At 43.7% G+C, this 14,371-nt stretch overlaps 1 protein-coding gene across 2 annotated transcripts in view; it reads right to left on the bottom strand.

The window, feature by feature from the left end:
* Positions 1–14,371, bottom strand: part of LOC147020604 (glucagon-like peptide 1 receptor) — a 109,413-nt gene that overhangs the window by 31,677 nt on the left and 63,365 nt on the right. For both annotated transcript variants that reach the window (XM_085896089.1, XM_085896088.1), the window contains 2 exons: positions 10,256–10,415; positions 525–585 (listed from right to left, as the gene is read on the bottom strand). In XM_085896089.1, coding sequence (XP_085752215.1) covers positions 525–585; positions 10,256–10,415 — 221 coding nt within the window. The remainder of the gene's footprint in view (positions 1–524; positions 586–10,255; positions 10,416–14,371) is intronic.

Consider the following 14,371-nt stretch of genomic DNA (forward strand, 5'->3'; position numbering starts at 1 on the left):
ATCATCTCCCCTCCAGCCCCTCTTCATCCAGTGAAGATTTCTCCATCCGAAACACTATTCTGACCTTTCTGGGAGGCCCTGTATATGACAATTACAGAATCATATGGAAAGACCAGCATGGCACATGGCGAACTTCTCTAAAGTACTCGATGGCACATTTTCATTTGCCGAGTCATGATGCCAAAGTATACTGCATACCCCATATAGGGACATGAGAATGTTTATTATAATGCTTATGTTGAGCAGACAGGAAGAGAGGGGGTAAAGGTTAAAGTTACTGGAAATTTTTTGCGCATAATTTGTCGATGACCCCAAACGTGTGGGAGAAGAGAGGACAAAGGGCAATCTGTATGACTAACGTGGGGTTGGAGGGGAGTACGAGTTGTAAAAATCCCTTCATTTTTGCATCGAGCAAATTAAATGGATATAAAGTCCATGTGTGTGCTTTTTTTTTTTTAAATAGGGAGGAAATTAATGTATGGATGAGTCGCTTAGTGAATGAATGAAGGTGTTGCCTGACATACCTGTAGTTCTCATATCGGTATTTCAGCACAATCCAGGGTGTGATGAACAGTACCGGTGTACCTGTGGGTAGAAAAGTAAGAAGAAGAGAGATGTGCACATGGAAAGCACATGATGAATAGATGTAATCTACCAATGGTCATGGGAAGCTATGAAACTGCGATGCTATTTGAACCTTCTGAGAGTATGACAACATCGACATGACAAATGGCAATTAATTAATTGCTTGTGAAACATTTCTCATCATTTGTCAGATATTTTACGTTGCCATAAAATTGGTTATTGAATGACATTATCTAAAGTCCATTTTTATTACCCAAGAAGAATATGAGTCCAAATTTGGTGGAAAGGAATGTGGTTTTTTTTTTGTGCCAGTATATCAGGGATATATCTTTAATCTCTCCCCTCATCCTTCAGACGTGCCTGGTGTTGGCTTAATGGTTGGAGTGGTGGGCTTGGGATCCCAGGATCCTGAGTTCAAATCCCACTCGGCTGTTGAATTAGTACTAGGTGGGGTTGACTCTGCCTGTCATCCTTTCGAGGTCGGCAAAATGAGTGTCAGCATGCTGGTGTCCTGTGTCGGAATGGCTACCCGTCCAGGATTGTGCTCAATAGCCAAGGAGACTGCTTCGGCAGAACCAACGCTCTGTACAGAGTATGGTCCCAATGGATGGATGGAAGTTGAGTCTATGGGTCTATCACTTCACCATTGCAGATAGGTTAGTGATCTCTCAAGCTTGGTGTTAGCTTAGTGGTTAGGGTGGCTGTTTTGGGATCTTGAGGTCCTGAGTTTGAGCCGTTGGCCAATGAATTAACACCAGGTGTGGGTGAATCAGCCTGTCATCTTTCTGAGGTTGATGAAATGAGTACCAGTGTACTCGTATAGGGGCACAGCATCAGCAGCATAATTGCACCCAACAAAATTATAGCTATGTCGCAGCCAAGGTGCCACATGAAAGAAGAAGAAGAAGAAGTGGTCTCTTGCTGTCTTCTACTGCTTCCTTTCTAGTCTTTCACCCTCTGTTCTTTCTGTGCTTTGTCTCCCTAGGTCACTGCAGGTCATACATGGTCCACCATCAACCCCATTCTGGTAAAACTACCTAAATCCAGGATCACTGCTCCCATTCATTCGTTCCTATTTTTTCCCACCTGTGGAACCAACTTCCATGTTCTCGTCTATCTCATTCTCCCCTCCAGGTCTTCAAGATTGCTGTTCAGCACCATCTCAGATCGTCCCCAATCAAAAACCACGATTTCTTATACCCTTGTAAACCCTATCCCAATCCCTCATCTTTCCAAATCACAGTTTTTCCTCCCTGGAGTTTTCTTCTGCATCCATCTAATCCACCACATGCATCCTTTCCTGCCCCCTCCCCTCCCTCTTCCATTCCTCCCCATACCCATTGTTTGACCAAGTCTCCCTGTTCCTTTTGCATCCTGTCTTGTGTGCTTTGCATCCTATTTCTGTCTGTTACATTCTGATCCATTCAGTGCACTCACTAACTCTTCCATGAGCCTCGACTGTGTACAAAAAAAAATCCTTTGTGCTCTTTGATCTATGTAGTTCCTGTTCACAGGTTCAAACTAGAAGGGCACTCAGTGGAGCGCATACCTCTGCCACGTCATGCCTGATCCACGAGAACATATCGGGCCCATTACATTTTTGAAATATCCTGTACACAGACAAACAAACAAACAAACAAACAAACAGACAGACAGACAGAAAGGGGTGAAAACATAACCTCCTTCACCTTCGGTGGTGGAGGTAATGATGCTTGCCATTATTACATCGTCACCAGCAAAACAAAAATACCCAGAAAAATCCCCCACTGGTTTATATATCCATTTATCATCAAGATCACCTTCAGGATCTTTTTATATACCTACGTCAAACTTCAAGACATGGGGATGTGCCTTAGACTTTAAACCAGCCTCCTCCTTGGCCTATGGCACTACTCATGCTTTGCTTTGAATTTTCCATCTGATTCCCATGCATCCGATTCCTTTTATTGGGCTGTTAGCTGTTTCTCATGGAGTGGAGTTATCTGCACCGAGGAAGGTACGTAAAAGGGTTTTTTCGCAGTGTAGGAGTCATTCACTTTGTTTCAATAAAAATAATGAGAAAGGTTAAAGATGTTGCCATTGGAGATTCCAGTCTCAAAGTGGAGGACGAAGGAGAAAATGTAATCAAATATGACGCACTACTTGTGTGTGAAGGAAATTTATTAGCCAGCTGTTGGGAGGGCTTTGGATGCCATTGGTGAAGACACGAGGAAGTGGGGATGAATGCTCTCTTGAGACCACCTTGACGTAATGCCGGTGGTTTGAAATATTCATCCAATTCTGTGATAACAGCAAATGAAGCAGTGATCGATCAGGATAACAAGTGATGGTTGAGCTGCAATTCTGGATAACATTACCTTGATTATTATTATAAGAAGGCTGATCAGTCTCTGGTTCGGTTGACCAGACTTGGCACCCTTCTAGGGTGGAGAGAGAGAGAAAGAGAGAAAGAGAGAAAGAGAGAAAGAGAGAAAGAGAGAAAGAGAGAAAGAGAGAAAGAGAGAAAGAGAGAGAAAGAGAGAGAGACAGAGACAGAGACAGAGACAGAGACAGAGACAGAGAGAGAGAGAGAGAGAGAGAGAGAGAGAGAGAGAGAGAGAGAGAGAGAGAGAGAGAGAGAGAGAGAGAGAGAGAGATTCATATTCATGGAGCAGCATTTGTAGACCAAGACATTGAAGCCATCAAGTCGTATTGCAGTAGAAGTCAAGACCAACCAGAACCTTTTGATTTTCTTCGATGAAAAGCTCACATTTGTTTAAAAAGCAGGGTGTGAGGAACAGAAGGGAAGATGTGGACATTGAAGCAAGAAATTCCTCAACTACAGCAGCATGACATGGTGTGTTGTCAGCAGAAGTGAGGACCGGTGTTTAGTCTCAATATTTTTGGTAATATATTGCGTTTGCAATCACTCTTGATCAATGCACCTGTTTTAATGGATACTCCGAACATTTATTTGCATGTGCAGTTGGCTAATTCATCTCATCTGATATAATCTTCCAATGGAAACTCTCCAGTAATGACGATGAATTACAAAATGGCAGTTGTAAGTAAAAAGCCCAATGAAAATGTCATGATCTTTGTCGTTTTTTTTCTTTTTCTCCAAACGAATTTTATCTTCCAAAAGAAGAAAGATTAAGGCTGCACGGCGTATTTATAAATTGTGGAGACCGAAAACGTGGGGTTGCCGTACGGTCTTTGATTTGATGCCACACGGTGACCTTAGGGCGTTCCTGCGGCGGCCATAGAATTTTCAAGGCAGACGCAAGGTGCCTGCAAGGCGACCGCAGGGGGACCGCAGGGGGGCCCGAAGGCGAACGTGCGGCCAGAAGGACGGTAACGAATGGGTTAATTTTATTTTTATTTTTACCAGTTTTTTTTTTTCGGCTTGTCGAATTGCTACGGCGAACATAGAAATGAAAAAAGTTATAACTCCGCGTTATAATTCCACGGCGACCTTACAGCCTGTAAAATATAGCCATACGGCGTAGGGCCACCTCAGAAACTCTGCGGCCGCCGCACGTTTCTGTCAATTCAGAAGGCGGACAGCCGCCGTATCCTCGCCGTAGAGCAAATGTGACTTAGGCCTTACCAACAAGATTTTCGACAATTGTAATCCGAAATAAATAAAAATTTCTACAGTTTTGGCTTCATTTTTGTATGATCTATTTTTCACTTAATATTATTAGTCCCCTACCAGTTTCACCGGAGGGGACTATGGGCTTGCTCTCCATCTGACTGTCTGTCTGTCTCTCTGTTCGTCCATCTGTCTGTCCCACCTGTGGTTTTTCAGACTTTTTTTCCCCCATATCCTTCAACATATTCAATGGAAACTTGATACATTGTTTTCTCTATCGATAATTCCAGCAATCTCTTTGTGACTGCGACCGCTGTTTCTCGACAACCACTGGTCCGATCTAATTGAAACTTGCCAGGTATATTGCTGGGGACCTGAGTATGTGCCTTTTCAAGGTTTGATATTAATCGGACAAGTGGTTCCCAAGTTATGGCCATTAATTTATCAAACCAATGACAGGACACGGTGCTATGACGTCACGATTGACGTCACAATTCCTCTTCTTCTTTTTTTTGCACGTACAGCCACGCACGTACAGGCATGCGAGAGTATAGGAATGGCCTGTATGGTTGTTTCTGGCACGTGGTTTGAAAGTTTTTTTATTTTTATTTTTTTTGCACGCACGGCCACACACGTACGGGCACGCACATACGGGCACGCGAGAGCGAAGGAACGACCTGTGTGGTTGTTGTTTCTGTCACACGGTTTGAACGTTTTTTTGTTTTTTTTTGCACGTACGGCCACGCACGTACGGGCACGCGAGAGCGAAGGAATGGCCTGTGTGGTTGTTGTTTCTGGCACACGGTTTGAAAGCTTTTTTCATTTTTTTTTTTTGCATGCACGGCCACACACGTACGGGCACGCATGAACGGGCACGCAAGAGCGAAGGAACGGCCTATGGGTTTGTTGTTTCTGGAACACGGTTTGAACGTTTTTTTTTTTTTGCACGTACAGCCACGCACGTACGGGCATGCACGTATGGGCACGCGAGAGCGAAGGAACAGCCTGTGTGGTTGTTGTTTCTGGCACACGGTTTGAACGTTTTTTTTGTTGTTGCACGCACGGCCACACACGTACCGGCATGCACGTACGGGCACGCGAGAGCGAAGGAACGGCCTATGTGGTTGTTGTTTCCGGCACACGGTTTGAAAGTTTTCTTTTTTTGCACGCACGGCCACACACGTACGGCCACACACGTATGGGAACGCGAGAGCGAAGGAACAGCCTGTGTTGTTGTTTCTGTCACACGGTTTGAACGTTTTTTTGTTTTGTTTTTTGCACGTACGGCCACGCACGTACTGGCACGCGAGAGCGAAGGAATGGCCTGTGTGTTTGTTGTTTCTGGCACACGGTTTGAAAATTTTTTTCATTTTTTTTTCCACACACGGCCACACACGTACGGGCAGGCACGTACGGGCACGCGAGAGCGAAGGAACGGCCTGTGTGGTTGTTGTTTCCGGCACATGGTTTGAAAGTTTTTTTTGTTTGTTTTTGCACGCACGGCCACACATGTATGGCCACACACGTATGGGTACGCGAGAGCGAAGGAACAGCCTGTGTTGTTGTTTCTGTCACACGGTTTGAATGTTTTTTTGTTTTGTTTTTTGCACGTACGGCCACGCACGTACGGGCACGCGAGAGCGAAGGAATGGCCTGTGTGGTTGTTGTTTCTGGCACACGGTTTGAAAGGTTTTTATTTTTTTTTTTTTTTTTTTTTGCATGCACGGCCACACACGTACGGGCACGCAAGAGCGAAGGAACGGCCTGTGTGGTTGTTGTTTCTGGCACACGGTTTGAACGTTTTTTTGCACATACGGCCATGCACGTACGGGCACGCGAGAGCGAAGGAACGGCCTGTGTGGTTGTTGTTTCTGGCTCGCTGTTTGAAAGATTTTTTTTTTTGCACGTACGGCCACGCACGTATGGGCACGCACGTACGGGCCCGCACTAGTTATGATAATTTACAGAACAAATTAGTGTGGCTTATGACCTTTGTATACTTAGAAAACCACATATTATACACGGATCAGTGTTCAGCTGCCCTGACTCCACCCCAATAAAATCATGCACTGCCATTGCATGAAGCAGCACAGATCGGAAGACCCCAAGCCTTAGGCCTGGGTGTTCGTCCCGTCCATGGCCCAGTAGAATTGGAATGATCCCATGTATATAACCACCGTGTATTATTATATGCACATATAAGCTGTAATCATGTTTTTGCTTCATGTGTGTACATTGTGTTATTTTAATATGACATAGGCAAAGCCGAAAGGAAACATGGTGGGTTGGAGAGTTTCTTCTTAATTTTGTTTCCAGTATCGGCTCGAGCGTGTGTTAAACGCAAACAAATTTTCATCTCCCGCACATTCATTGGGACTGGTAGGGGACATGTACTGCAAAGCAACTCTCGCTCTTGATTCATTTCGTTTTGATACCTTTAGCTAAATGTGTAGTTTTTCAATTGTTGATTGTGATACAATACAATAAAAGACAATAAAATAGAAAGCAATGCAATGTGATATGTAACTGGAAAGCATCTCAAAATGGCCATCAGCATCCCCTTTGTACTCAAACTAAAATTGACAAAAACAACAGATAATTTTTATTATTATTAATAATTAGTGTTCTCCCTATTCTCAGAACAGAGGTTTGGTGAAACTTTAATGACAAAAGCTTAGATTATTCGATCAAAAGGTTTTTAAAAAGTTATAGCCTGGACAGACAGAGAGAGAGGGACACACATTATCACAAAACCCCATCTCCTGCTGCATGAGCGGACAGGCTCATAATAAACTTAGAGAATATGGCCTCAAAAAAGTGCAGTTCAATCGACAGAACGCTACTCTTACTACACAAAGCATTCAAAAGTACAGTAGTCCTGAATAAAGCCGAATGTAATGTCAAAATTGCTTTCATAAATTTTAACAAACCAACCACCGATTGATGTATTTCATGGCAGTAGACTTAAAATGCAATTTTTTTAAGTCTCAAGTTCAGTTTTGAGTGGACTCTCAATTTTTTGAGGCTTCATATGATGAGATTTGAATCTGGTTATGAGCCATTAAAATGGCCTTGAGGTGTCAGATCAGTCAATATCCAACTAGAACAGCACTCAGTGGAGCACGTACCTCCACCGGGCTGAAGTGTTCACGTTTTGTATCCCACTGATGGTCTGGATCCGAACCAAAATCGAATCCGCTTGTTCTTGTCACCTAACCAACTCATCCACCGAGTTTTGTCATAACTCGTCCACAAATTTTTGAAATATGCTATGTATCGTTTTTGGCCCCATCTCTAAATGGTGAAGAATCACTTCGACATTAAAAAAAATGCTCATATCCATATCCGGATTCAGATCTTCAGCGAAATCAAATCAATTAGTCCTTCTCACATACCCAACCTGTCCACCAAGTTTCGTCCTAATCTGTCCGCAACTTTTTGAGATACCCTGCTCAGAGACAAACAATCAGACAGACAAACAGACAGAGGTGAAAGCATAACCTCTGTCCACCTTCAGTGGCAGAGGTAATGATATGACTTCCTACAACCAGGAAGCCAAGACGATAAAATAAATTGCTAAATAGTGATGAAAAATATTGAGATTATATCATGGAACAAATCAGGGATTAAATGTTTGGTGGAATAAATAATGAAATACAAAATCTGGTGAGGTCAACAGGTCAAAATATTGATGAATGATTCAAATAAATGAGTGAGGTAGCGCACATACCTTTGATTTGCCTCGTTTGGATTAGATGCCTAACCTGACTATAAACTGTCGGATTGGTGCTTCAAAGGAAGGGTATTCCGTCACAAAGCTCACCGTTCTTCAGGTAGTTAAGTTGGATGTCCTGTGTCCTAGCATTAGCTGGTGGATGTTAAGGATCCCAAAGTTTACTTTTTCAAAGAGTAGACAAGTTATTGTTGATAGACTGGCCAAATTCTAAATTCTGTCCACATGATTCTTGTGTCACTATTACCATCTCTCTTAGAACTATGATCTGCCTAATTTGATGGAGGCCTGGCTAATTTGAATTTCAACTACAGTTGAATGTGAGGCCTGGCCAACTAGTTCATGAAAGACTTGGGCCATAAACTTTCCAAAGCCAACCACATAAGAACGTGGGATTAAATGAGGCTGTTAAAGTAGTAGTAGTAGTAGTAGTAGTAGTAGTAGAAGTAGTAGTAGTAGTATCAGTGGCAGCAGCCAACCAATAATGCATTGCCTCGAATCGGTCTACCAACCGACTCGAGGCAATGCATTATTGGACAACATTTTTACAACCATACCGGATAATTTAAGTGAGCCACTCACTTGTGCTCTTATTATGAATGAGGACCACCAAGATATTGTTGTTTACCATAATGAGTCAATTCCACCCAAGCAATCAACAAAATTTGCTCAACGACCTTTACATGACCTCGTGCGAGCGCTGGGTCAGTGGGTTACCCAGTAACAATAGGATGAGCTAGAAACTCTTGATGATCCTAATGAAATGGTTCACATTTTCCATCATATAATCATGTGTCAATTTTAGCAATGCTTTCCTGACATCACCGTGAAGCACAAAGCTACAGACAAACCATTGCTTAACAATGACAAACAATGCTCCATTGTGAAATGTGATGCCGCCGATAAGCATGGCAGAATGGATTTGTGTCAGCAACTTCGAAACAAGGTTCAGTGGGTCATTAAACATGCAAAGTCTACTTATTATGAAAATAAAATTGAATATCTAAATCAATCTGTGCCAGGAAAATGACGCCAACAGATACAGAACTTAGTTGGCACTAAAAAGCAATCACTTAAGTTCTTAAACAATAAGACATCTCTTGAAGTAGCCGATGAAATTAATTCATATTTTGCGAGCATTTGCACTGAATTATCTCCTTTACACGTGTCAGCTTCACCTGCATGTCTTCCCGCTCCTTCATCTCCATCGATGATTCAAGAACACAAAGTGTACACTCGATTTAAATGCCTGAATGCATCAAAATCGGGCCACCCTAGTGATATCCCCACTCGCCTTATGAAAGGGTTCGCTTTGGAAGTGTCTAAACCTCTTGCCACTATTTTCAGTGTATGCTTGTATGTAGATCGGCTGTTTTCCTGAGAAGTGGAGGAATGCCTCTGGTTGTGCCATAACAAAGGTTGCTATGGTAAAGGAACAAAGGTTGCTAAGGTAAAGGAATACAATCAAGCTTCGACCAATCTCTGTTACTTTCCGTTTTTGTGAAGGTATGTCAGAGCTTACTTTCTGACTGGCAAATGGCAGATCTCAGACCTCACACATAGAGCATTCCCAACATGGCAACAAAAGAGCTCCATCAACCATCATCTCATGAACATGCTCGAAGTCATCCATCGTTATAATGACAAACAATGTGGATATGTGAATCGATGTAAAGTCGATTTTATAAAGGGTATTTGATATTATTAATCACACCAAGGCCAATGAAAAGATTCTCCGGCTCGAGGTCCATCCATCCATCCATCCATCCATTGGGACCATACTCTGTGCAGAGCGTTGGTGCTGCCTAAGCAGTCTCGTGGACTATTGGGCACAATCCTGGACGGGTCGCCACTCCGACACAGGATGCCAGCAAGCTGGCACTCATTTTGCCTACCTCGGAAGGATGACAGGCAGAGTCAACCCCACCTGGTATTAATTCAACAGCCGAGGGGGGATTTGAACTCAGGATGCTATGAATCACAATATTGTATCCTTAAATGTCCGTACCCCCTTCCTTTTTGTATTATCTTGTTTTTTTATTTTATTTAATGTTTCTTCATGGAATACCTTTCGTTGTAATCTAAAATGGTTCGTGGCGAGTTTGCAATTTTATTCCATGCATTTATTTTGACGCATAACATACATATTGATGCAATTTTAATCTGATAATTATTTCTCTATATCTTTGGAAGCTTTATGAAACACTGTTTTATTGTTGCAAACTTAACAAATATCAATTTTCGGACTGCCTTGTCCAGTGTTTGATGTTCCCAATAAAGGGAAATGATTGATAGTAGTAGTGGCAGTAAGTTGAGATAAATAAGGGAAGATCAAATGAGAGCAGCAAAAAGACCAAACTCACCCCAGCCAAAAGCAACGAACACTCGCAGAAGGCGTGCTCCGGAGAATACGGACATGACAAGCAGAGTGTGGAGATAGAGACCTTCCACAAGGAGCCAGCAGTAACTGGCAGTGACACCATAATGCATCAGCACCGCCGTGAGCTTGCAGATGGCTGGATCCTGAGGTCAAAGAATAGGTTTCGTTTGTCAAGCAAACACCTTGCACTAAAACATCTGACGCACGGTGTGAGCACAACAACAGCTGGATCTCCTGTCTGGAATAAATAAAAGTCCTGGCATGGTTTTATCACTTCTGATACAGCCTATTCTACACACAATGACCTGCCAGGGCTCAAATCTCGGAGGAGAACACATTCAACAAAGGCAAAGTCAATTATCGCAACAAGCTGCTTATCCTAATTTTCTCAACTCATTATGCCTCAACGCACTACTTCTTCTGCCTCTCGACGTCAAAATGTTCTCTTTTCTGCTCACACCACTGGGAGAGTTTCTGTTCGGTACAGGCCCAAGAAGGTCAACATATTACAGGCTCAAATTTGTCAGGCCATAGCTCGATGTCATCTTTAACTAATAACACTTCAGTCTCATCACAAGCCTGGTGTTGGCTTTGCAGTTAGGGTGGTTGACTTGGGATCTTAGGGTCCTGAATTTGAGCCTTGTTTTTCCGCTGAATTAACGCCAGGTGGGGGTTGACTCAGCCTGTCATCCTTCTGAGGTTGGTGAAGTGAGTACCAGTGTACTGGTAATAGGGACACTGCATCAATGGCATAGCCATGTCCCGAACCAATGATGCAACCAGCAGCCATAAGGGAGAGAGAGTGTGAGAGAAAGTGTGTGTGTGTGTGTGTGTGTGTGTGTGTGTGTGTGTGTGTGTGTGTGTGTGTGTGTGTGTGTGTGTGTGTGATGAAGAGAGAGAGAGAGAGAGAGAGAGAGAGAGAGAGAGAGAGAGAGAGAGAGAGAGAGAGAGAGAGGGAGAGAGAGAGAGAGAGAGAGAGAGAGAGAGAGAGAGAGAGAGAGAGGGAGAGAGAGAGAGAGAGAGAGAGAGAGAGAGAGAGAGAGAGAGAGAGAGAGAGAGAGAGGGCGAGAGAGAGAGAGAGAGAGGGCGAGAGAGAGAGAGAGAGAGGGCGAGAGAGAGAGAGAGAGGGAGAGAGAGGGGGAGAGAGAGGGGGAGAGAGAGGGGGAGAGAGAGGGGGAGAGAGAGGGGGAGAGAGAGGGGGAGAGAGAGGGGGAGAGAGAGGGGGAGAGAGAGGGGGAGAGAGAGGGGGAGAGAGAGGGGGAGAGAGAGGGGGAGAGAGAGGGGGAGAGAGAGGGGGAGAGAGAGGGAGAGGGAGAGGGAGAGGGAGAGGGAGGGAGGGAGAGGGAGAGGGAGAGGGAGAGGGAGAGGGAGAGGGAGAGGGAGAGGGAGAGGGAGAGGGAGAGGGAGAGGGAGAGGGAGAGGGAGAGGGAGAGAGAGAGAGAGAGAGGGAGAGAGAGAGAGAGAGAGAGAGAGAGAGAGAGAGAGAGAGAGAGAGAGAGAGAGAGAGAGAGAACAATCACAAACAAGTACTAATTGACAGTAATGCCTCCATATGGTTCTGATAAAACTTTTGTCAATTTGTTTTTTACTTTAATATGATCTCTGGAATAATTTTCAAAATCAAAACCAACATCAATCTCATTAAAATAGTAAAGTGATTGTGCAGAGAAAGTTAAATCTATTGAGAAGATGAGTTAATGAATTTTTAGAGTACACTCCTTGTTGAAAAGCAAATTTATTGATTTTATTCAACAAAGTTTCACATTCTTAAAGTATGATTAAAAACATCAAAGGCTCCACATTCATCGTGTTTAATTGTTAAACCCTTTCATCCAGATTTTCAGTGTAGCTTTCAGGGACCCATTGTTTTCAGTAGCAAATTATACATTAGACCCACAGGACAACACCTGTGTCCCAAGTTAGAATATAATTTCTTCATTCTCACTTTTCTAATGGGATACACTTGAGCAAAAGTGTTACCCTGATGAAGTGCATGATTTGTACAGCTGTGAAAGAGAAAAATATTAGGGTTAATAATAATTTAATGAAAAGGATGTGGATGTTCAGTTAGATTAAATTAATATGAACAATGGCATGAGTGAAAAGATGATGATTAAGTTGTTAGATTAAATTAGTGGAGTGTTGATATGGCACAGGCCTGCTCCTGTGTGTCTTTGTTATCCTTAAATTCCAAATCTTCTGTGTCAGGTCTTGAAACACTGCCTCCATGGTGGATTACACAGAAGAAATTGTAACAATAGGCAAAAAAACTCACTAGTAAAAGTGGCAACAACTTCTTCAGAATCAATATTCACAAAAACATGCAGCGTCCTTGTTAAATACATCACGTCACTTGGTAAGTGGATACTGAATCATCCTCTTGGGATGTTTTCAACATAAAACGAACATGATGAATTAGCGTTAGCACTCATTGTGCAGAAATGGAGAAGTTTTTTTTAAACACTGATAATAACGCTTTCTATATTGGAATCTGGAAAGTTTGATGTTGTGTAATATGTGCAATCAATTCTGACTTTTACAGAACACGTGATTATTTGTTTGGAAAAATGGAATTGTGCTGAAACCACACCAGGGAATGTGGAAATGTGCTGAAACCACACCAGGGAATGTGGAAATGTGCTGAAACCACACCAGGGAATGTGCTGAAACCACACCAGGGAATGTGCTGAAACCACACCAAGGAATGTGGAAATGTGCTGAAACCACACCAGGGAATGTGGAAATGTGCTGAAACCACACCAGGGAGTGTGGAAATGTGCTGAAACCACACCAGGGAATGTGGAAATGTGCTGAAACCACACCAGGGAATGTGCTGAAACCACACCAAGGAATGTGAAAATGTGCTGAAACCACACCAGGGAGTGTGGAAATGTGCTGAAACCACACCAGGGAATGTGGAAATGTGCTGAAACCACACCAGGGAATGTGCTGAAACCACACCAAGGAATGTGAAAATGTGCTGAAACCACACCAGGGAATGTGGAAATGTGCTGAAACCACACCAGGGAATGTGGAAATGTGCTGAAACCACACCAGGGAATGTGGAAATGTGCTGAAACCACACCAGGGAATGTGGAAATGTGCTGAAAATACATGACAATCGGTGTGCTGGAACCACACCGGCATATTTTGTGAATGAAGAGACCAATATTCTTCTTCATTCATACGCAGCACAAGCCTGGTGTTGGCGCAGTGGTTAGGGCAGCGGCTTGGGACCCAAAAGGTCCTGAGTTCAAGACCCATTGGGCCACTGAATTAATATATGTATATATATACCAAGTCGTATAACACCAGGGGGTTGACTCAGCCTGTCATCCTTCCGAGGTCGGCGAAATGAGCACCAGTTGTACTGGGCCCGGTGTATGCCCCGGTTAGAATAGGTGTACCATATCCCTGTGTGTCGTAAGAGGCGACCACGGTTGCGTCAGGAAGGGCATCCGGCGTAAAAACCTATGCTAAATCATTATGCGGACAACAAAACGAATTTCCATACCGGATCGGTCGAGGCCCGGGTTACCAACGACCGCCACCGGTACCGGTGGTCAGCAGGGTACCAATGGAAATTGTGCTACTACTGGGCGAAGGAGGAGAAGGGGACGGGGAAGGCGAGTCCAGAGGTAGTGGGAGAGGGGGAAGGGTAGAAGTGTGGAGGTGAGAGTTGGAACTCTGAATGTTGGGACGATGACTGGCAAAGGGCGAGAGTTGGCTGATATGATGGAGAGAAGAAAGGTGGACATACTGTGTGTACAAGAGACCAAGTGGATGGGGAGCAAGGCTAGGAGCATTGGAGGTGGTTTCAAACTGTTCTACCATGGTGTGGATGGGAGGAGAAATGGTGTCGGGGTAATCCTGAAGGAAGATTATGTCAAGAGGGTATTGGAGGTGAGGAGAGTGTCTGACCGAGTGATGAGTGTGAAGTTGGAAATTGAAGGGGTGATGATGAATGTCATCAGTGCATATGCCCCACATATGGGGTGTGAGATGGAATATAAAGAAGATTTCTGGAGTGAGTTAGATGAAGTGGTGGAGAGTGTATCCAAGGATGAAAGAGTGGTGATTGGAGCAGATTTCAATGGGC

This window comes from Eptatretus burgeri, chromosome 9 (assembly GCF_056783735.1).
Source record: "Eptatretus burgeri isolate ZD-2024b chromosome 9, Ebu_testis_v1, whole genome shotgun sequence".
NCBI classification, from domain to species: Eukaryota; Metazoa; Chordata; class Myxini; order Myxiniformes; family Myxinidae; genus Eptatretus; species Eptatretus burgeri.